General features: G+C 43.2%; 2 protein-coding genes across 7 annotated transcripts in view; one reads left to right on the top strand and one right to left on the bottom strand.

Moving 5' to 3' along the window:
• LOC110530670 (WASH complex subunit 2) overlaps positions 1 to 3,529 on the bottom strand; it is a 34,481-nt gene extending 30,952 nt beyond the window's left edge. For all 4 annotated transcript variants that reach the window (XM_021613972.2, XM_021613904.2, XM_021613913.2 and 1 more), the window contains exon 1: positions 3,353 to 3,529. In XM_021613972.2, the coding sequence (XP_021469647.2) occupies positions 3,353 to 3,514 (162 nt within the window). In that variant the 5' untranslated portion in view covers positions 3,515 to 3,529. The remainder of the gene's footprint in view (positions 1 to 3,352) is intronic.
• On the top strand, positions 1,880 to 24,183 carry LOC110530724 (annexin A11). Of its 3 annotated transcripts, none has more exons than XM_021613980.2 (15): positions 1,881 to 2,033; positions 5,100 to 5,383; positions 6,099 to 6,187; positions 6,709 to 7,053; positions 7,327 to 7,414; positions 10,478 to 10,572; positions 12,895 to 13,008; positions 13,275 to 13,365; positions 13,491 to 13,570; positions 13,684 to 13,740; positions 13,946 to 14,039; positions 14,246 to 14,341; positions 22,368 to 22,426; positions 22,645 to 22,767; positions 23,084 to 24,183. In XM_021613980.2, the coding sequence occupies exons 2-15, from the start codon at positions 5,110 to 5,112 to the stop codon at positions 23,141 to 23,143; spliced, it is 1,665 nt and encodes a 554-aa protein (XP_021469655.1). In that variant the 5' UTR covers positions 1,881 to 2,033; positions 5,100 to 5,109; the 3' UTR covers positions 23,144 to 24,183. The 3 variants fall into 3 exon arrangements, with proteins under 3 accessions (XP_036842919.1, XP_021469655.1, XP_021469663.1); XM_021613988.2 differs by lacking the exon at positions 1,881 to 2,033 and adding an exon at positions 2,095 to 2,465; XM_036987024.1 differs by lacking the exon at positions 23,084 to 24,183 and having other exon boundaries at positions 1,880 to 2,033; positions 22,601 to 22,742.
• Positions 24,184 to 24,628: the final 445 nt, after the last annotated feature.

Here is a 24,628-nt window from a genome sequence, read left to right as displayed (position 1 = left end):
TTAACCCTGACCAAGTCTATAGAGACTATCCCTGACCTAGTCTATAGAGACTACCCCTGGCCTAGTCTACAGACTAACCCTGACCAAGTGTATAGAGACTACCCCTGACCTAGTCTATAGAGACTACCCCTGACCTAGTCTACAGACTAACCCTGACCAAGTCTATAGACTACCCATGACCTAGTCTACAGACACTAACCCTGACCTAGTCTACAGAGACTAACCCTGATCTAGTCTACAGAGACTAACCCTGAGCTAGTCTACAGAGACTGACCCTGACCTCCTAACAAACAGCAGCACATATTCACACTCCCTCTTGTGACATCACAGGGGAATAAGGTAATAGTTATAAGACATCACTAAAGATGGTGGATAAATCAAGATAGTTCACTCAGGCCTTTTACCACTGGGGGAAAAATGAATTTCCTTTCTGCTTAACGAGGTGGCTCTCCCTTAGACATCAATGTCTGGGTCTGGTCTGCTTAGTTCATTGACTTCAATTGATCCACTGTAAATGAGATATGACTTTTCCAGAGTAAATAAAATAGTTCACAATGCTGTGAATGCTGTATTTAAATTTAGGCGGGTCATTATAGGCTAGTGTGGTAATTGGCTAAAGCACATAATGATGCAACTCTGCCTATCCAATTGTACTGTTTTGTGAAAGAACCCAAACTTGTCACACCTTCCACAAGCTTCCAATAATAGATAGGCTAAATCAAATATAGAATATTCGTTACTGTCAAATATTTCTGTGGCTAGAAGGCACAGCAAATTCTGCCCCATCTGGTCGTAGGCCTATTGAAGAACATGGTCGTATATTCATTAGTGCACCTGGTAAAAAAAAAAATTTGCAACGAAAACGAAAACATGGATTTCTTATTGGATAAATTCAGGTAGGTCCCTCCCCTTTTCGGCCCGTTTGCTTCAGTGTGTTTCCAAGTGAATAGCAGCTATCCCAGCATGGCTGTCACTATTATTATGTCATAGACACACCCATTGATATGTTATTAGTCAGTGGTGTAAAGTACTTAAGTACTACTTATGTCGCTTTTTTGGGTATCTGTACTTCACTTAACTATTTATATTTTAGACACATTTTACTATTACTTCACTACATTCCTGAAGAAAATATTGTACTTTTTACTCCAGAAATATTTTCTGACAACGCAAAGTACTCATTACATTTTGAATGCTTAGCAAAACATGACAATTGTGAAATTCGCGCACTTTTCAGGAGAACACGTGGTCATCGCTTCTGTCTTGTGGTCTGGCGGGCTCACTAAACATAAATGCAGCTTTTGTAAATAATGTCTAAGTTTTGGAGTGTGCCTCTGGCTATCCGTACATTTTAAAAACAAGAAAATGGTGCCGTTTGCTTTGCTTAATTAATATAAGGAATTTGAAATGATTTATACTTGTTCTTCTATTTTTGATACTTAAGTATATTTTAGCAATTTCGTGTACTTTTGATACTTAAGTATATTTAAAACCAAATACTTTTAGACTTTTACTCAAGTAGTATTTTACTGGGTGACTTTAACATTTACTTGAATAACTTTCTATTAAGGTATCTGTCCTTTTATTCAAGTATGACAATTCGGTACATTTTCCACCACTGGTATTAGTAGGCCGGGTAAAGTCTAAAAATACACCATGTGAACAAAAATCAACAGCAATTATTGAAGACAAAATTAACAGTTGCCAGTCGAATAGGAAAAAAAAAACGTAAGCCTAAGAGTGTATCATTGTGCTAGCATAGATAACTATACCATATTCCCTATGACTAGGTGAATTCTGTCATCATTTGTCACTTTTTCCCTAACATGTCACTGTCATACGTTGGTCCACTCAATAGTGCTCGAGTGTTAGCACTGTGCTGACTGTGGTGTGTCAATTACTGTATGGTGTGTGCCCATGGGTGTTTCTCAATGGAAAATATGAGTCCCACCCACCTTCCTTATATACATACAGGGGCTGTAGCTTGAAAAAGAGCGCAGCGCAGCCAGGACAAGGCGTCTCGCGAACCAAAAGTAAGTGGCAAACGAAATGCACTTTTCGGTTAAATCAAATGTGACCTAGCCTTGTAGATCAAACATTTCCAAACGCGATCGTGCGCGACTAAGTTTCTTGTAAATGTGTTATTGACACGTCGCTTTCCTCAGAAATATTTAATTTACTAGCGAGCCTTCTTCCTCGAAGGATATGATACGCAATAACAAAATGTCTCACAGAGAACATGATAAAAGTAGGCTAAGCTTCTAGGCCTATCGTTATTGACCTATTTGAAACTATGTTTGCGTAATTTGCCTGACAACGCGAAAGGCGGTCTTCGAGAGCTTCGGTAAATTGGCTTGTCTTCTTCTGATTAGTAGGCCTAGTGCAGAAAACCTTTACAACGCAAAATTACTACGAGGAAATACCGAATTTAACGTTTAGCTGTCGCCTGAAAGTCGACCAAAAAGGTACTGATATATTTAAATGTTTTACCTTGGTTCGATGTTGACTGATGTACAATATTTTGCTTCTGTCTATTTTGACAGTTACTGTGCTGTCATTTGGTGTAGAGGCAGTCAGTGTAAGGCTATTCCGAAAACGTTAGTATAAGCGGCGGCCTATGGCTATTCTCTCGTTAATTCAATGTCGAAAATGACATTTAGAATAAGGATGTTTAACTGCCTACAAGTATTTATTTCTTCAAATATTGTGTAATAGGCCAATCATGTGGATGGAAGTAAGACTTATTTTTCTTTGGGGTCTAATACATACAGCAAAATAGTTGTTTGAACTTTTGGATAGGACTGCCTTAACACATTTGAGTCACTCGGTAGTTATTTTCAAAATATCTATTTGTGTATGAGTTCAAGGCCTCAACAGCCAACACCCATCATGTGTATTGTATTGAACAATCCCATCCCCCCAGCAAACATGGTTGGTGTACACAAGGAACCCAAATGGCTACTTACATTTATACACAGGCCTTTATAAATGTGTATCGTTCCTCACATTTATCAATAGAACAGATGTCACATGTCATTGTAATCTATCAAAGCGATTGTGTCAGTTGGTAGCCTAGTTCTTAAATTAGCCTCTATTTGCCACTGATTTGAGGTTTGGTTATTATACAGTAATAGCCTTTATCGGCTTTAGTGAGTAGGCAGAGCAGGGGTCCTAATCAAATGCTATTTTTGTGTAGATGAGATTTCGCCAGTCACAATTTCACTCCAGTATTATACATGCTTAACGTTAGTTAAAATCTGTAAGCCTCAGGACAAAGATAGAAGGGGAAATACATTGTGTTGAAATTAATATTTTGTACATGGGTTAGATGAGAATCATTCATACGTCTTACTCTTTTCGACAGCGTGGTTGATTCCTGTTTGGACTTTGGCTTTCCCGTCAAAACAGTACGATTTATTATTTCGACATTTTGTGACGTTCGAGCACACATATTTTTTTGAGGCTTGTCTACTGCCGCGTTCACGAGGTAGTCGGAACTAGGAAACTCGAACATTTCCGACTTGTTAACTGGTTGAAGTTAATCACGGGTCGCGTTCAACCAGTTAGCTATAGTTATACAAATCTTTGCCATTGACCCTTCGTCCGTGATTGGGCAACAATGGGAATTCTTCAAGTGTTTGTCATTCAACGACAGACGACTAGTTTTCATGCAGTTTTCCACTTGAGAAGATATCTAAGATATTGCATAACTAAGACCTCGTCTTCACGTCTACTGGCTACAGCATCTCAAGAGGGACAAACAGTACTATTGCCGCTTTTTTCTCGTTTTTCAAGCTAAGGTATTTTAAGGTAATATGCGAAAGTCTACTCGAGTTCTGCAAGGAGTAAACCGAATCTATGGATGGACGCCTTTAGGCTGTAGTTTTATACGCATGCACAGTACATTAAATAGGGGATGAAATTGTAATACCAGTGTAGTAAGTCTTTACATCATAAATATTATACTGTATCAATCAGTGACGTCACTTGCTCTGAGACCTTGAAGTAGTAGTTCCCCTTGCTCTGCAAGGGCCGCGGCTTTTGTGGCGCGATGGGTAACGATGCTTCGAGGGTGACTGTTGATGTGTGCAGAAGGTCCCTGGTTCGCGCCCGGGTATGGGCGAGGGGACGGTTTAAAATTAAACTGTTACATTGATGCTGTTGACCCGGATTACTGGTTGCTGCGGAAAAAGGAGGTCAAAAGGGGGGTGAGTGTAACAGATGTGAAACGGCTAGTTTAGTTAGCGTGGGCGCTAAATAGCGTTTCAATCAGTGACGTCACTTGCTCTGAGACCTTGAAGTAGTAGTTCCCCTTGCTCTGCAAGGGCCGCGGCTTTTGTGGAGCGATGGGTAACGATGCTTCGAGGGTGACTGTTGATGTGTGCAGAAGGTCCCTAGTTCGCGCCCGGGTATGGGCGAGGGGACGGTCTAAATTTGTACTGTTACACTGGCAACACCAAAAGTAACAACAGCAAAGGTTGGGTCATTTGAAATGTAGTATTTCAGTGTACACTAAGGCTTTAAACTAAGGCTTTAAATAGTTATTCTCCCATTTTAATACATTATTTCTCAATTACTATTCGAGATACACACTGTATGTATGTCTTCTTCCAGATGGCATTTCTTTGTGCTAGATTTCTGGAAAATACTCAATTTCATGAACATAGTAGTTCCATTTCACACAGTATTACCCAACCCATAAATTGTCCATGTTAACAATTAAGCCATCAGCTTAGGGAACACAGATTCCTTAAACCTTGGGTCATCCTGAGGAATTCAGCCTTATTTCTCCTCCACAGCTTAACTTCATTGAGGGTGGAGGGGCCCACTGTGTATATGGGCGTGTTTCTAGCTCTGTAGTTGCTATGGACACCACAACACCAACCTATGTGTTCACGCCACAATTTGAGTCATAAAACTTTGTTTTACAACAAACAGATGAGTGGCACTGACTGTGTGTCCAACTGCCATATTGTGTGTCTGTAAGGCAGGAGGTGTTCCTGTCATGACCTGACCAGGAACAGAAAAACTCCTGGCTTTATAAAATGCATTTACACATTAAACAGGCCTTATATTTTGATATTTTTTCTTTATTTCAGACCATAAACCATGAGCTATCCAGGATACCCTCCTCAAGCCGGTGGCTACCCACCCCAAGCCGGAGGCTACCCACCCCAAGCTGGAGGCTACCCACCCCAAGCCGGAGGCTACCCACCCCAAGCCGGAGGCTACCCACCCCAGGCTGGAGGATACCCACCTCAGGCAGGCGGCTATCCCCCTCAAGCCGGGGGTTACCCCTCTCAGGCTGGAGGTTACCCCCCTCAGGCTGGTGGCTATCCTCCACAGCCTGGAGCTGGAGGGTACCCAGCCATGCCCCCAGCAGGTAAGGCCTCAGCTCAACAGATCATGATTGTCCTAAAATATGCAGACACGTCCAGTATTTCTTACAGGTACAAGGTATATGAAATGTAATGTAATCTAAGGGAGACACAGACAGACAGACAGAAACATAAAGACATGGTCAAGAAAAGAGAATAGGGTACTGCTGGACAAACTCAGAGACTGAGTCCTTCTGTCATCCTGTATCCCAGGGCCAGAGATCATCATGAGGTTTAGATGTAATGTTGTGGTGCATGCGTTGTGTTTTCTAAACAACCTCTGCTGTGCTGAGAGACAACACTCACAGACCAACTAGTATCTGACACAGTCCTCCCATTCTGTGTGCCCTGAGAATCATTCCATATCTGCTGACTAGAAGCAGAGGTTAGTCACATACATTGGCAAGTGTGAACAGTTCATTGCTAGTCCTGGTGTCTCATTCCAAAGTCAATGTATTTACCTCTCTGGCCTAGCACAATCACCAGACATTTATTGAAACCTTCCTATGAAATCTTAGCACTTTCTATGTGGTTTCTATGTTGTTTTTGGTAACATAATTTATCGATTGATTGTTTAAAAGCATATACAGCCACAACATCATAGCAAAAGCCGTACATACTACATACATACTATTATAATAATAATCCTATATCAGTTTGTCAGTGATATGCCATAAACTGGTTAGTGACATATTCACCCATCTATGTCACCTGTTGCAGGTAGTTGGGGAGGTGGTGCTGGTTTCCCCACCATAGGTGTTGATAATCTGTCCAACCCTGGATTCAACGCAGGCAATCTTCCAGGCATGGTAAGTTTGGCATGAAAATACATCCATCCCCCCAAATCACACAGAGAATATTCTCAACATGCCTGTACTTCATCCCTCTTCAGATCATTGCGTTAAATATTTCAGTTAGCATGAATTGCATGGCCAATATTGGAAATCACAACCCAATTGTTGACTGGTAAGACTTTTATAAAAAAATAATCTGTTGCAGCTTTCTTGTTAACCTTTCTTCAAAATCTCCCTTGCATGACGAACATAATATGGCTCGTAATTAGCTAAGATACTGCTTCAAAAATGTTATAATTTTCTGCAACCTCCTCTTTCACTGTTGTAATCCTTCATAATTACATGTTTTGTATAATTTCTTTATGTTGCATTGTCTTTGATTTCCTTTGTAATCAAAACACAACAGCAGATGCTGTATTACCTATAATACATGATTGATCATCTGCAAAACAGCTTTTCGTGCATAATAGTTTAAACCAATCAGCGTACTGTCTGTGCAAATTTTTATTGGATGCCCATTTCTCTTCCAATCACAGGCCAACCAGATCTCATCATCCATGGGGGGCTTTAACCCCAACCCTGCCATGTTCACCCCTGGTGGGTACCCCCAACATTCCCCCCAGCCCCCTAACCAACAGCCCCATGGCCTGTACCCACAGCCAGGTGGGCAGATGCCCCAGACTCAAGGCCCAGGCATGGGCTACCCAGGCCAGCCCATGCCTGGCTACCCACAGGCACCCTCACCCAATCCCTCCATGCCTGGTTACGGAGGAGGACCAGCGCCTAACCAGCCCATGCCAGGGTACCCTCGTGCCCCGTCGCCCAACCCGTCCATGCCAGGATACGGAGGTGGAGCCATGCCCGTCGCTCCTGCCATCAACGTAAGAGACACTGGGAAGATTTTATCCTATTGTGACAATAGTACTTCAAAATACTATTTAGGACAGGTATACATCCTGTTAAGTGTCCATACTTCATCCATGGGTTTCAATTTGGATATCTGAGTGTTCTGCAATAATATTGGTATGTTTCTATAGTTTTCTGTTTCTTCTTGAGATGTCAATGATTAGAGATTTGACAGGAGTTTTACTGGCAGCTAACACTGAAAGGGTAAAACAATCTGGAAAATGCCCTCTTCTTCCCTGTTCCTCCAGAGAGGATTCAGGGGAACCATCAAAGATTATCCAGGAGCAGACCCCCTGAGAGATGTGGAGGTTCTGAGGAAAGCCATGAAGGGCTTTGGTGAGTTGGTTACATAGGCCCAATCAAGAAACAGCTCCTTATACACTATAGGGGTCTAGTGAGTAAGTTAGACCCTCTTCAGAAACAACCCCTACACCCTCTATAGGGGTCTAGCGAGTGAGAGACTATGTCCAAATACCCATACTAGTGTACCACATGCTTAAAGTGCACAATATGCACTCCTGACTGGCTTGAGGTGGGGCAGGGCTGAGTGCGGGTGCATTTTCCAAATTCAACGGACATGTCTCGTATTAACCAGCCTGATAATATCTCATTTCCAATTCAATGAATTTCTCTAAACATAATAGGAATTGTTTTAGGCCTACTCAGGCTGGTTATAGTCAGACTATACTGTAGACCATATAGCCAATCTATGCTATCTAAAAAGGACTAAGACAGAAACAGATCATTTGGTTTCATTTCAACATACTTAGTTAATAGGCTGAATCTACCACATACCCAAAACTGGAAATGCAAAATGCAAAACTGGAAAAAGTGACCTATTAGTGAAACCAAAGTACTGTAACATATAAATTACATAAAATAGCCAAGTACACACCAAAACTTTTCAAATGTTGTAATCAATAGGCTATTGCAAATGAAACGTGGACAGTCGGGTGCATCGCAAATTCTGAACCACTGGACAGCAACATAACCACTGATCATAGGGAAGGAGATCAGAATGACTGCTAAGGCTTGATCAATAAATTAAATAATGAAAGGTTCAATATGCAGAAATCTCTCCGCCATTTCCTGGTTGCTAAAATGTTAATAATTTCACCTAATTTCAGTGTTACAAAACAAGCACTCCGTGTAGAGAATCATTGTACCATCTAAACAGCTGTGAAATATATTTTCCAGAACCAATAATATAGTATTTTCAACTGTTTGAAGCTGGTGTACAAAACCGAAAGGAGAAGACGCAAAAACTAAACTTAAGAACCCTCTTTAGACTTTCTTTCAATGCAAAAGACAGATCTATAACTCACATTTCTATGTTAATTTGGTTGAGTCACCCCAAAAGTTACATGTTGCAGCTTTAAATAGGTAGCCTAGCCTACAAAACTAAAACAATTAATATGCTCAAATCAAAAGGCCTGATTAACATGACATCAATAACACAGCCACATCCCGAATCCCAGTGCCGACACATTCACAAATCAAAAGATGGTTTTGTATTTAGTTTAAAAGCTCTGACAAAAACCAAGAGAACAAAAAACACTTCCCAATGAGAAAACAGAAACATTTCTGTTTTCAAAGATGTAGCCTACCATGTAATACTTGATCATTTTAAGAAGAACAAAAACTACAGCCTACATTTGAACAAAACCTCAGAAGCTTCTGTCACGGCATTCATTGGAAGAAGAGGAATCGCCAGACCAAAATGCAGCGGGGTACGTGTTCATCTTTAATATACTGAACACTAAGATACAAAATAGGAATAACCAAAACAGTTCTGCAAGGTGCAACCAACACTAAACAGAAAATAACCACCCACAACTAACAGTGGGAAAACAGGCTACCTAAGTATGGTTCTCAATCAGAGACAACGATAGACAGCTGTCCCTGATTGAGAACCATACCCGGCCAAAACATAGAAATACAAAACCTAGACATACAAACATAGAATGCCCACCCACATCACACCCTGACCAAACAAAAAATAGAAACATACAAAGCAATCTACGGTCTGGGCGTGACAGCTTCGCTATTCGGCATCTTCCCAATTAACATTTTAATGCAATGGTCTAAATCAGCGTCACTCAGTGTTTCTTGTTAGTCTTAAACAAATCTACTTTGAAACAAAAGTTTACACCTCACACACGTGGTTATGGGCCCGGAAGACACATTTCAGTTGAATGCATTAAATTGTACAACTGACTAGGTATCCCTTTCCATGTCAGACATAGAGTTGAGATGTATTACATTTTGAGTTTGCATTCCAATATTACACTATAAACTGTACATCACAGAAGGGCGATTTGGTCATTCCACTGCAGGAACAGGTTTTAAGTAGCCTAGTTTAGTTGTTTGGCTACTTGTAGAGAACTAGGGCCTATCACACGCAGCACACCTCTTCCAATGCATTGTGGAATAGTGTGCATTGCATTTTACTTGATGAAGCTCAGAAATTAGTATACCATCCTGGCATTTAGGGATCCTGAGTGGCACAGCGGTCTAAGGCACTGCATCGCAGTGCAAGAGCCGTCACTGCAAACCCGGCTTAGATCCCGGGCTGTATCACATCCGGCCTTGATCGGGAGTCCCATAGTGCGGCGCACAATTGTCCCAGCATTGTTTGGGTTAGGGGAGGGTTTGGCCGGGGGACTTTACTTGGCTCATCAGGGTAGGCCGTCATTGTAAATAAGAATTTGTTCTTAACTGACTTGCCTTGTTAAATAAAGGTTAAGTAAAATAAATACATTTAAACCATACTCGATTTTGAAAAATAAACTTACTATTAAAAATGGTATTTTCTCATAGTGAAAATGTGCAATTGCGTAGTTTTGCATTATTGGTTGATTTCGGGAGCACATCCCCATATCTGATTATCAACTGTTGTCAAAGCAGAAATTACTATGACATCTGGGCATTTAAAGTATACTAACATTTTTGAAATACATACTATAAAACATATATTTTTTTGCATACTCAAACAGCCTACTATTTCGGATGCAAGTACACAGCCAGTTAAACACCATTCAGAAACCACAAACCTAGCCCCTTATATAGGGGTCTAGTAAGTGAGTTAGATCCAGTCTAATATTGGAACCAGAAACAAAAATTGCAGCTGTTAGAATAGGCCCTGTCCTGAAACAACCCCTTGCCAGTCCCTTATACAATACACACTGTAGATTTGAACAGTTTGCATAGGTATAATCAACACTAGCAGTTATGTTGTCTTCTATTAATGATCATCGATCTTTGAATGACTTAATTATGTATAAGGACCTGGTAATGTTGTGTGCTCAGCTACACTACTTAAAAATTATGTTCTAAATCCACCAAGGGAAATGGATGGGCTGTTTGAATATGTGTTCTGACAGTGGACTTGTCCTACAGGTACTGATGAACAGGCCATCATAGACCTGCTAGGAAGTCGCTCCAACAGACAGCGTGTCCCCATGCTCATGGCCTTCAAAACCTCCTATGGAAAGGTAGCTAATACAGTCATATTGACATTATATTATATTATACTATGTAAGTACAATATACATGTTCTTATAGCTTATTTCTTATTATAGAAAGACAATACAGTGATTATGACCATACATTTTTTTCTTATGCATTCTTTTTTGGAAGGTATTTGAAAGGAATAGGCATGACTCTCACTCCCATTTAAAAACGTGATACCTTATTTATCTAATTAAGTTTTTAGGGAACAATGAAATAATTGTTACAGTGTCATAGAATGGTCTGAATATGTTGCCTTGAAGTGAGAGTCAGAGTATATTCTCTAGTGTGTGCCAGTGATATCTAAACAGCAGCTGTTGGCTCTGCCAGTAAACGACTCGCTGAGGGATCTGATACACTCAGACTTTATTAGCTACAGCCATACCCAGAACACACATGGCACAGCGGTTGAACACACATGGCATAGCAGTTGAACACACATGGCACAGCAGTTGAACACACATGGCACAGCAGTTGAACACACATGACACAGCAGTTGAACACACATGGCACAGCAGTTGAACACACATGGCACAGCAGTTGAACACACATGGCACAGCAGTTGAACACACATGACACAGCAGTTGAACACATATGGCACAGCGGTTGAACACACATGGCACAGCAGTTGAACACACATGGCACAGCAGTTGAACACACATGACACAGCAGTTGAACACACATGGCACAGCAGTTGAACACACATGACACAGCAGTTGAACACACATGGCACAGCAGTTGAACACACATGGCACAGCAGTTGAACACACATGGCACAGCAGTTGAACACACATGACACAGCAGTTGAACACACATGGCACAGCGGTTGAACACACATGGCACAGCAGTTGAACACACATGGCACAGCAGTTGAACACAGATGGCACAGCAGTTGAACACAGATGGCACAGCAGTTGAACACACATGGCACAGCAGTTGAACACACATGGCACAGCAGTTGAACACACATGACACAGCAGTTGAACACACATGGCACAGCGGTTGAACACACATGGCACAGCAGTTGAACACACATGGCACAGCAGTTGAACACACATGGCACAGCGGTTGAACACACATGGCACAGCGGTTGAACACACATGACACAGCAGTTGAACACAGATGGCACAGCGGTTGAACACAGATGGCACAGCAGTTGAACACACATGACATCAGTACTTGAAGTGGACTGAAATAAGTACCTCTACTCATTTGGCCTCTCTAACCCTGTTCTTGGAGAGCCACCCTCCTGGAGATTGTAACTCCAACCCTGTTCCTAGAGAGCCAGCCTCCTGGTGCTTTTCACTCCAACCCTGTTCCTAGAGAGCCAGCCTCCTGGTGCTTTTCACTCCAACCCTGTTCCTAGAGAGCCAGCCTCCTGGTGGTTCACTCCAACACTGTTCCTAGAGAGCCAGCCTCCTGTTGCTTTTCACTCCAACACTGTTCCTAGAGAGCCAGCCTCCTGGTGCTTTTCACTCCAACACTGTTCCTAGAGAGCCAGCCTCCTGGAGGATTTCACTGCCACCCCAGTGGTAACTAACCTGATTCAGCTTATCAAGCAGCTAATTATTATAATCAGTTGTGCTATATTAGAGTTGGATGGTAGCTCTCCAGGAACAGGGTTGGAGGTTAAACCTACAGAACGGTAGCTCTCCAGGAACAGGGTTGGAGGTTAAACCTACAGAACGGTAGCTCTCCAGGAACAGGGTTGGAGGTTAAACCTACAGAACGGTAGCTCTCCAGGAACAGGGTTGGAGGTTAAACCTACAGAACGGTAGCTCTCCAGGAACAGGGTTGGAGGTTAAACCTACAGAACGGCACCTCTACAGGAACAGGGTTGGAGGTTTTAACCCTACAGAACGGTAGCTCTCCAGGGACAGGGTTGGAGGTTAAACCTACAGAACGGTAGCTCTCCAGGGACAGGGTTGGAGGTTAAACCTACAGAACGGCACCTCTACAGGAACAGGGTTGGAGGTTAAACCTACAGAACGGCACCTCTACAGGAACAGGGTTGGAGGTTAAACCTACAGAACGGCACCTCTACAGGAACAGGGTTGGAGGTTAAACCTACAGAACGGTAGCTCTCCAGGAACAGGGTTGGAGAGCCCTGCACTATACTATATAGACTTACTACCAATATTGTAAAAGAGGTGCCAGTCCTCAAGCAGTACAGAAAATGACGGTGTCTGTATTCAAGTCAGAAAATTCAAGGGGCTTGTTCGCTGTATTGCTGAGCACCGGCCCAACTCAAAGACTGCTTGGATAGCATTGAATTATACCAAGCTTGTATCCCCTTACCTTCCCAGGATCTGGTTAAGGATCTTAAGTCCGAGCTGTCAGGGAACTTTGAGAAGCTGGTGCTGGCCATGTTGAAGACTCCATCCCAGCTTGATGCATACGAACTGAAGGAAGCCATTAAGGTTTGTGAAAGGGTTTTTATAATCACTGACATATTCCCTCTTCTTAACATATGTGTGTGTGTGTGTGTGTGTGTGTGTGTGTCTGTGTGTGTGTGTGTGTGTTTGTGTGTGTGTGCATGAAAACTAGTAATATTTTGTTTTGTGTTATTTTTGTGTTATTAACTAGCTAAACTAACTTAAAGAACAGAGAAAGACAAATAATACTTGGTATATAATAATATGCCTGTTATAATTTCCCAGCCATTCTCTGCTGTATGTTCTGACAGGGCGCAGGGACAGACGAGGCCTGTCTGATAGAAATCCTGTCCTCTCGCTCCAATGCAGAGATCAAAGAGCTCAACCAGGTCTACAAGACAGGTGAGTTACATACAAACACTGTTCAGGGAGACAATGTTAACCAGGAAGTTGTATATTTCCTTTCAGAAACACACCACGCCTCTGTTGTATTGGATTGTGGAAGTGGACTGTGTGTGTTATTTCAGAGTATAAGAAGTCTCTGGAAGATGCCATCAGTGGGGACACCTCAGGACATTTCCGTAGACTCCTCATCTCTCTGGCCCAGGTACAGCCTATGGCCCATCGATATAGAAAAGTGTATACATTCTAAATACATATACATCTAGGAACAGTACATATAGATGGATGATTCATTATGTATTGTGTTTGTGCTCTCAGGGTAATCGAGATGAAAGAGAGACAGTGGACATCTCTGTAGCTAAACAAGATGCTCAGGTACCGTGTATTGCCATTTCTTATCTATTACGAACCTTGTGAGGTCTAATCTACATACTGTAGTATGTCTTCAGCATACGTCGGGCCATGAGTTTTTCATGACCACGTGATTTGGGCAGGAAAACTCTGGACTCTACACAACATATTAGAAATCTCTACCTACTCATTGAAAGATGCCTGTGTGTATTGTGTGCCCTCTGTCCAGGCTCTGTATGCTGCTGGGGAGAACAAGGTGGGAACTGATGAGTCCAAGTTCAACGCCATCCTGTGTTCTAGGAGCAAACCCCACCTCAGAGCAGGTAACTACAGGGGAGAGGAATGGTACTGTGACGACAGAAGTTAAATATCTATGAAATATAAATTAAATGTATATGAAATATCAATTTAATGTAGATGACATATCAATTTAAGGTATATGAAATGTCAGACCTCTGGTGCTCTCCGCTCACCTTGACTCGTAGCTAGAACCTTTGCCGCTACCTTATCCGTGTGTGTGTGTGTGTAGTGTTCCATGAGTATCAGCAGATGTGTGGCAGAGACCTAGAGAAGAGCATTGACAGAGAAATGTCTGGAGACCTGGAGAGTGGAATGGTGGCCGTGGGTAAGGGGAAACCTTTTGCTTAATACACACATGCACTGCCATGCCTATACAGGTCTATCTGGTGTCACACCTACACGTTTCTACACAGGCACATTAACACCACATAGCACCCATAACAACGCACACCACCCACCCACACCACTATGTCTTACTATACTTGTGAGGACATTTTTGGAGCAACAATTGATTCCCATTCAAAGTCATATTTTGGCCTCCCGGGTTGCGCAGCGGTCTAAGGCATTGCATCGCAGTGATAGAGGCGTCACTACAGACCCGGGTTCGATCCCAGGCTGCATCACAACCCGGCCATGATCGGGAGTCCCATAGAGTGACGCACAATTGGCCCAGCGTCGTCCGGGTTAGGGGAGGGTTTGGCCGGAGGGGGCGTTACTTGGCTCATCGCACTCTAGCGACTCCTTGTGGTGCGCCGGACACCTGCAGGTTGACCTCGGTCATCAGGTGAACGGTGTTTCCTCCGACACATTGGTGCAGCTGGCTTCCGGGTTAAGCGGGCGGGTGTTAAGAAGTGCGGTTTGGCGGGTCATGTTTCGGAGGACGCATGACTCGACCTTCGCCTCCCGAGCCCGTTGGGGAGTTCCAGCGATGAGACAAGATCGAGAAAAGGGGGGTAAAATATAAATAATAATAATAATTTCCTAACCCTTACCTTAACCCCGAAGCCTAAAATTGCCTTTTTACAAGTGAGGACTGGCAAAATGTCCTCACTTCTCAGAATTTTTGTTGGTTTACTATTCTTGTGACTTCTGGCACTCACAGGTATAGTAAAATGTGTACACACACACGCACCTACAGTACCAGTCAAAAGTTAGAGTTTTTCATTTTTAAACAAAACTATTTTCTACATTGTAGAATAATAGTGAAGACATCAAAACTATGAAATAACACATATGGAATCATGTAGTAACCAAAAAAGTTTTAAACAAATCAAAATATTTTTTATATTTGAGATTCATCAAAGTAGCCACCCTTTGCCTTGATGACAGCTTTGCACACTCTTGGCATTCTCTCAACCAGCTTCACCTTGAATGCTTTTCCAACATTCTTGAAGGAGTTCCCACATATGCTGACCACTTGTTGGCTGCTTTTCCTTCACTCTGTGGTCAAAATCATCCCAAGCCATCTCAATTGGGTTGAGGCCAAATTTATTAAATGTGTTAACACCAATGAACTTGAAAAGTATTGGGACAGTGATAAATGTTTTGTTGTTTTGGCTCTTTACTCCAGCACTTTGGATTTGAAATGATACAATGACTATGAAGTTCCTGTCCACTTTAATTTGGGGGCATTTTCATCCATATCGGGTGAACTGTTTAGAAATTACAGCACTTTGTTTACGTAGTCCCCCAATTTTAGGGAATCAAAAGTATAGGGACAAATTCACTTATATGTGTATTAAAGTAGTGAAAAATGTAGTATTTAGTCCCATATTCCTAGCACGCAAGGATTACATGGAGTTTGGGACTCTAAAAACTTGTTAAATGCATTTGCTGTTTGTTTTGGTTGTGTTTCAGATTATTTTGTGCCCAATAGAAATTAATGGTAAATAATGTATTGTGTCATTTTGGAGTCACTTTTATTGTAAATAACAATAGAATATGTTTCTCAACACTTCTACATGAATGTGGATGCTACCATGATTACAGATAATCCTTAATGAATCGTGAATAAGTGAGTGAGAAAGTTAAGAGGCATAAATATCACACCACCCAAAAATGCTAACCTCCCCTGTTATTGAGGTTAGCATGTCTTATGGGTATGATATTTGTGCATCTGTAACTTTCTCACTCATACAGGCAAGTGATTTTTTTGGGCCTCCAAAAATTGTTTTTGGTCAAAGACTGTAAAATCACCAGAAATTCAGCAAAAAAATTGTTTAATTTAGGAAATCTGTTCCCAAGTCTTCCCACGAAAAAAAAGACGTGATTGGGTAAAATGAAATATTCAAATCAAATCAGATTTTATTAGTCATTATTAGTTGAATACAACAGTTAAATGCTTACTTACAAGTCCCTAACCAACAATGCAGTTTAAAAAATACAAATAAGAAAAAGAAATAAAATGAACAAGTAATTAAAGATCAGCAGTGAAATTACAATAGTGAGACTATATACAGGGTGTACCGGTACAGAGTCAATGTGTGGGGGAACCAGTTAGTCGAGGTAATATGTACATGAGTTATTAAAGTGACAATGCATAGATAATAACAGAGAGTAGCAGCGGTGTAAAAGAGGGGGAGGTGGGGCAATGCAAATAGTCTGGGTGGCCATTTGATTAGATGTTCAGGAGTCTTATGGCTTGGGGGTAGAAGCTGTTTAGAAGCCTCTTGGACCTAGACTTGGTGCTCCGGTACCGCTTGCCGTGTGGTAGCAGTGAAAACAGTCTATGACTTGGGTGGCTGGAGTCTTTGACAATTGTTAGGGCCTTCCTCTGACACCGCCTGGTATAGAGGTCCTGGATGGCAGGAAGCTTGGCCCCAGTGATGTGCTGGGCCGTTCGCACTACCCTCTTTAGTGCCTTGCGATCAGAGGCCGAGCAGTTGCCATACCAGGCAGTGATGGAACCAGTCAGGATGCTCTCGATGGTGCAGCTGTAGAACCTTTTGAACCTTTAGAACCTTTGTCTTGATCACGTTGAGGGAGAGGTTGTCCTGGCACCACATGGCCAGGTCTCTGACCTCCTCCCTATAGGCTGTCTTGTCGTTGTCGGTGATCAGGCCTACCACTGTTGTGTCATCGGCAAACGTAATGATGGTGTTGGAGTCATGCCAGGCCGTGCAGGAGGGGACTGAGCACACACCCCTTAGGGGCCATTGTGTTGAGGATCAGCGTGGTGGATGTGTTGTTATCTACCCTTACCACCTGGGGTGACCTGTTAGGAAGTCCAGGATCCATTTGCAGAGGGAGGTGTTTAGTCCCAGGGTCCTTAGGTTAGTGACGAGCTTTGAGGGCACTATGGTGTTGAATGCTGAGTTGTAGTCAATGAATAGCATTCTCACATAGGTGTTCCTTTTGTCCAGGTGGGAAAGGGCAGTGTGGAGTGCAATAGAGATGGCATCATCTGTGGATCTGTTAGGGCGGTATGCAAATTGGAGTGGGTCTTGGGTTTCTGGTGTTGATGTGAGCCATGACCAGCCTTTCAAAGCACTTCATGGCGACTGACGTGTGTATTACGGGTTGGTCGTCATTTAGGCAGGTTACCTTAGTATTCTTGGGCACAGGGACTATGGTGGTCTGCTTAAAACATGTTGGTATTACAGACTCGGATAAGGAGAGGTTGAAAATGTCAGTGAAGACACTTGCCAGTTGGTCAGCGTAAGCTCACATCCTGGTAATCCGTCTGGCCCTGCGTCCTTGTGAATGTTGACCTGTTTAAAGGTCTTACTCACATCGGCTGTGGAGAGTGTGATCACACAGTCTTCCGGTACAGCTGGTGCTCTCGTGCATGTTTCAGAGTTATTTGCCTCAAAGTGAGCATAGAAGTAGTTTAGCTCGTCTGGTAGGCTTGTGTCACTGGGCAGCTCTCGGCTGTGCTTCCCTTTGTAGTCTGTAATGGTTTGCAAGCCCTGCCACATCAGACGAGCGTCGGAGCCGGTGTAGTACGATTTGATCTTAGTCCTGTATTGAAGCTTTGCCTGTTTGATGGTTTGTCGGAGGGCATAGCGGGATTTCTTATAAGCTTTTGGGTTAGAGTCCCGCTCCTTGAAAAAGGCATCTCTAGCCTTTAGCTCAGTGCGGATGTTGTCTGTAATCCATGGCTTCTGGTTGGGAAATGTATGTACGGTCACTGTGGGGACGACGTCATCAATGCACTTATTGATGAAGCCAATGACTGATCTGGTGTACTCTTCAATGCCATTAATATATTCAATCTGTGCTAGCAAAACTGTAGCTTAATTTTTAATTTTTTAAAATTTTTGCTTGTTAGCAGGAGTGAGAGTGAGGGAGAGCTCTTTGTTACGCATCTCTGTGTGTGGAGTAAAGGTGGTCTAGAGTTTTGCCGACTTAGGACTGGCAACCCTGCTAAAGGGCCCCACTGGACTGAGGGGCAGCTCCGGACTGAGGGGCAGCTCCGGACTGAGGGGCAGCTCCGGACTGAGGGGCAGCTCAGGACTGAAGGGTAGCTCAGGACTGAAGGGTAGCTCAGGACTGGCTGGCGGCTCTGGCAGCTCCTGGCTGGCTGGCGGCTCTGGCAGGTCCTGGCTGACTGACGGCTCTGGCAGGTCCTGGCTGACTGACGGTTCTGGCAGGTCCTGGCTGACTGACGGCTCTGGCAGGTCCTGGCTGACTGACGGCTCTGGCAGGTCCTGGCTGACTGACGGCTCTGGCAGGTCCTGGCTGACTGACGACTCTGGCAGCTCCTGGTTGACTGACGGCTCAGGACAGACTGACGGCTCTAGCAGCTCAGGACAGACGGGCAGCTCTAGCAGCTCTGGACAGACGGGAGACTCTGGCAGCGCTGGACAGACGGGAGACTCTGGCAGCGCTGGACAGACGGGAGACTCTGGCAGCGCTGGACAGACGGGAGACTCTGGCAGCGCTGGAGAGGAGGAAGCACCTGTAGGCAGAAGACGGAGAGACAACCTGGTGCGGGGGGCTGCCACCGGAGGGCTGGTGCGTGGAGGTGGCACTGGATAGACCGGACCGTGCAGGCGCACTGGAGCTCTTAAGCACCGAGCCTGCCCAACCTTACCTGATTACATGCTCCCGGTAGCCAGGCCAGTGCGGCGAGGGAGGTGCGCACTAGGCTGTGCTGGCGTACCAGGGACACCATGCGTAAGGCTGGTTCCATGTATGCCGGCCCAAGGAGACGCACTGGAGACCAGATGCGTAGAGCCGGCTTCATGGCACCTGGCTCGATGCCCACTCTAGCCCGGCCGATACGAGGAGCTGGAATGTACCGCACCGGGCTATGCACCCGCACCGGGGACACCGTGCGCTCCACAGCATAACACGGTGCCTGCCCGGTCCCTCTCGCTCCCCGGTAAGCACGGGGAGTTGGCGCAGGTCTCCTACCTGGCTTCGCCACACTCCCCGTGTGCCCCCCCAATACATTTTTGGCTTCCTACCGCGCCGCCGTGCTGACTCCATTCGCCGGTATCCCTCGTCACACTGCTCCAGAGAATCCCAGGCGGACTCCGGCACTCTCCCTTGGTCGACCGACCACCTGTCTATCTCCTCCCAAGTAGTGATACAGTCCAGATCTCGCTCCCATGTCCAGAAATCCTGACATCGCTGCTGCTGCTGCTGCTGCCCGTTACCACGCAGCTTGGTCCTTTTGTGGTGGGTGATTCTGTCACGATCGTCGTAAGAAGCGGACCAAAGTGCTGACACAAGCAACTAACATAGACAATCACCCACAACCCACAATGACAAAACAGGCTACCTAAATATGGTTCCCAATCAGAGACAACGACTAACACCTGCCTCTGATTGAGAACCATATCAGGCCAAACACAGAAACAGACAAACTAGACATCTAACATAGAATGCCCACTTAGATCACACCCTGACCAAACAAAACCTAAAAACATACAAAGCAAACTATGGTCAGGGCGTGACAGTAGTTTAATCTTCCTTTTGGCTCGTCAATTTAATTTTCCAATGACTGCATGTTAGCTAGTAGAACGGAAGGTAATGGGGGATTATTCGATTGCCTACGGATTCTCTGAGGGCAGCCCGACCTCCGTCCTCTTTTTCTGTCTTCTCTTCACGCAAATGACGGGGATTTGGGCCTGTTCCCAGGAAAGCAGTATGTCCTTCATGTCGGGCTCGTTGGACTCGTTAAGGCAAAAAAAAGCTTTTGCTAGTTCGTGGTGAGTAATCGCTGTTCTGATGTCCAGAAGTTATTTTCGGTCATAAGAGACGATAGCAGGAACATTATGTACAGAATAATTGTAAAAAATAACACTATTTTTTTAAACAAAAACACTTAAAACATCAGCCATCTTCTACGGTGCCATGATACATGTGCCATGATACATGTCTCATTGTAATCAAGGTATGAAATTATTGTATTTGAAAATGATCTATTTTTGAGCTTAGTTGTGGGAAATTTGCAGTGTACAAATTCTTCTGCCCCCCCCGACCATCGTCTCTGACAAAAATCATCCTGCAGCTGAATCTAGTTGTCTACCCCTGCCTTAAGACACTGCATCTCAGTGCAAGAGGCGTCACTGCAGTACCTGGTTCGAATCCAGGCTGCATTACATCCGGACGTGATTGGGAGTCCCATAGGGCGGCATACAATTGGTCCAGCGTCGTCCGGGTTTGGCCGGTGTAGGCCGTCATTGTAAATAAGAATTTGTTCTTAACTGACTTGCCTTGTTAAATAAAGGTTAAAAAATACAAAATAAACATAAAAAATATTAATGCAATACGTTTAAATCAAATCAAATATTATTGGTCACATACACATGGTTAGCAGATGTTAATGCGAGTGTAGCGAAATGCTTGTGCTTCTAGTTCCGACAATGCAGTAATAACCAACAAGTAATCTAACTAACAATTCCAAAACTACTGTCTTGTACACAGTGTAAGGGGATAAAGAATATGTACATAAGGATATATGAATGAGTGATGGATATATGAATGAGTGATGGTACATTAAATTATATTATGTAAGTTAAACATACAAATATTTTAAAACAGTTTAATTACAGTATATATTTTTGACAGATGACTGACATTACTGCCCCCACTACAAGAATGAAATACTTAAATAAATACATGCAATTTTGTCCTTGAAACATTTAATTGAAATACTGTAGAATTCCCGGATGAGCCCCCACTTGTCACGAACCGGCTCAAAGCCCGTAACAAAGGGAGACAACGTGGAGGTAAGGAGTAACAAAAGATATTTATTAACTAAAGCAACTAAGGAAAATATACAATGATGTGTGTAATCAGTAATCAGTAGTGTAAGTGAGTTTTGCGTGCATGAATGTGATAATGCAGGGTGTTGAAAGGTGCCAAAGCAAACAAACAAAAGGCCACCAAGAACCACAACACAATCTACAAAGGTGTCTGCATGGAGAGAGTCTCCTCCAGAATGGGGAAGGGGTGTATTTATCCTGGGAAACACCTGGGCCCAGGTGTTTCCCATGTAGCTGACGACCCTCTCAACTCCGCCCACCGGCATCCTAATAAGGAAACAAGAACAAAGACAAAATACGGCAGACAGAGTGGGAGGGTCGTCACAATTCATTCCTATGGAGGACTGCTCCTACTGGGGAGTGGCAATATGGCTGACCAGTGGCTTCAAAGCCTCTCAATGGTCAATACATAGCATCAGCAATCTAGGGTTTATATACATCATTGGTTAACACCCATAACTTACTCATTGTTATTGTTGAAAGATGTTATAGAAGATGCTTGAACAATATGTGTTGCCACACTGTTGCTGCCTGAATTAGTAATTGTTGTTGTGTTTTTCCCCACTTGGCTATCATTGCTCAGGTTAATGGTACAGTAACATGCTTTTAGATTCATTTGACTGGATGACATTGTTATCTGACTGTGTATGAAGAGAATATGTCAACCTTACACCCTTGTGATGATGTGGTGTGACGTGTTGTGTGCTTCTTCCATTACGCATGTTCGTCCATACAGAAGTCATGTTGATGTGATGTTTGAAAATGTATTTCACCGCTCAAACTACAGTCATATTTTCTCTGTTTTCTTCAACTCTCAAGTTCAGGTTTCAGATAGTACTTTATATACAATATTTTCAGTTGATTCCCTTCCTATCATTTTAAAATGTTTGGTTCGTTTGAGAGTTTCCCTCCCCTCGGATCTGTTTGTGCTCTTGCCAGTTCCATTGCTTTCATCGTCAACCCAAACGTTAGCCATGGCAATGACTGACAAGGAGTTGGCATGCTAGCACTAACAGACTGGTAATCGGGCTATGTTATCAGTCCCTCCCTCCATGTAGTTGGGGCTGGTCTAAGGTTTAGTAGGTGATCAGTACATGCTGGGCATTCTAACCCTCTGCTCTCTCCGTGTTCCAGTCAAGTGTATTAAGAACACACCTGCCTACTTTGCAGAGAGACTCTACAAGTCCATGAAGGTAAGACACGTCTGTCTGGGCTGATTACTACATACTGTACATTCACACAGTACCACAGAAATGTTCACGACTGATAAGTGCACATTGTTTAAGTTCATTACATTTCTACTTTCCCAGTTACAATGAAATGACATTGTTATTACTGTAATTGCTTCTGATAATTGTACTCTTCAGATAAGTTCTTAGGTCCAGCCTGACCTGTGTGTTCGTGTTCTCAGGGGGCCGGGACCAAAGACAAAACCCTGATTCGGATCATGGTGACGCGTTCTGAGGTGGACATGCTGGATATCCGTCAGGAATACGTCAAGAACTACGGCAAGTCACTCTACACAGACATCTCTGTAAGTATCTGTCCTCCTCACCACACACACACACACACACACACACACACACATACACACACACACACACATACACACACACACACATTCACACACACACACCACACACACATACACACACCACACACACACACACACACACCCCACACACACACCACACACACACACACACACACACACACACACACACACACACACACACACACACACACACAAACCTCCAACAATGCTACTGTTATAGAGCAGGTTAGGTATTCTAGCATGATGTTCTAGTTTGTTGATGTGTTTGTGTTGTTGTTTTTGTTGTCTATGACAGGGAGACACCTCAGGGGACTATAAGAAACTGCTGTTAAAGCTGTGTGGAGGGAGCGACTAGAGGGACCATGTCAGCTCTCTATGGGATCTCCTCCACACTATATCCATTTACTGACTGGCCTATAATATAATCATTATCATAATATGTGCCATTCTTCCAATCTGTCTGACTGTCTTCCTCTGCACCACAATCAGCAGTTCTGCATGCCATGCCATCCATTTTATCAACGCAACTGTTGTCACATGTTATGATATGAGAACATCATGTCCTAAAGCTGTTCCTTTTCTATATTTTTATGAGCAACAAAGTATATATTTTTCAATAAGTTTTCCTTTGATTGGTATTATATCTTAGTCTATCTGAAAATGCCCTTAAAGGTACAATGTGCAACATTGATTAGATTTGGAATTTAAATCAATATATATATATTTTTTAAAGATATATTTTAATTTAACCAGCCTGTGCCAATATTATGCGTATCTAATTGTACAAGTTAATTCAGTACTAATTGATTTAGCTGAGCAGTGTTGAATACGTTACTCTGATAAGAATAATTAGCAGCTAAAATACCAAAGTGGTCAGTTTATATTTAAGCAGTTAATGCCCGAGTGGGTGTGATATATGGCCAATATACCACGGCTAAGGGATGTTCTTAAGCAGTACCTGGATACAGCCCATGATATATTGGCCCTATACCACAAACCCCTGAGGTGCCTTATTGCTATTATAAACTTGTTACCAATGTATGTAATTAGAGCAGTGAAAATAAATGTTTTGTCATACACGTGGTATATGGTCTGATATACCACGTCTGTCAGCCAATCTGCATTCAGGGCTTGAACCGCCCAGTTTATAATTGTGTTTATATGGTGTGTGTACACTATCACTGTTGTTTACTTTTCTTTACACTCACTCATGTGTTTTCTTCTGTTTGCTACAAGCGTAAGTTTCAAGTTTTTAATGGTGCACAAGTACAGTGAACTGTATTTTTCTTTGAGCATATCTGTCAATATAACTCCAAACGTAAACCTCATTGCATCACAATTCAGTAACGGTGCTCTGATGATGACTACATCTGAAAATAAATGTTGAGAAACATGGCTGTTGTTTCCCCTAGTAATTCCATCCATGCTAATGTTGTGTTGTGTCATACTGTGTTTTAGTCTTGAGGCAAGAATGAGTACTATTTCCTGTTTCTGCTGCTGTCATGACCCCAGCCCCCTGACATTTTCAACCAATGGCTAGCAAGTAGCTAGCAGGCTTACTTAATTATACACTGAGTATACAAACAATTAAGAACACCTGCTCTTTCCATGACAGACTGACCAGGTGAAAGCTATGATCCCTTATTGATGTCACTTGTTAAATCCACTTCAATCAGTGTAGATGAATGGAAGGAGACAGGTTAAAGAAGGATGTTTAAGCCTTGAGACTCATGAGACATGGATTGTGTATGTGTGCCAATCTGAGGGTGAATGTGCAAGACAAAAGATTGAAGTGCCTTTGAACAGGGTATGGTAGTAGGTGCCAGGCGCACCGGTTTGT

Source organism: Oncorhynchus mykiss, chromosome 1 (assembly GCF_013265735.2).
Source record: "Oncorhynchus mykiss isolate Arlee chromosome 1, USDA_OmykA_1.1, whole genome shotgun sequence".
NCBI lineage: Eukaryota > Metazoa > Chordata > Actinopteri > Salmoniformes > Salmonidae > Oncorhynchus > Oncorhynchus mykiss.
Note: the sequence above shows the minus strand (reverse complement) of the source record. Positions and strands in the feature narration are given on the sequence as shown.

Excerpts from the sequence above, each read along its gene's own strand:
- LOC110530724 (XM_021613980.2), top strand. The coding sequence starts at position 5,110 with ATGAGCTATCCAGGATACCCTCCTCAAGCCGGTGGCTACCCACCCCAA. Across the intron at positions 5,384-6,098 it reads CCCAGCCATGCCCCCAGCAG|GTAGTTGGGGAGGTGGTGCT; the intron begins GTAAGGCCTCAG and ends CACCTGTTGCAG. Across the intron at positions 7,054-7,326 it reads CCGTCGCTCCTGCCATCAAC|AGAGGATTCAGGGGAACCAT; the intron begins GTAAGAGACACT and ends CTGTTCCTCCAG.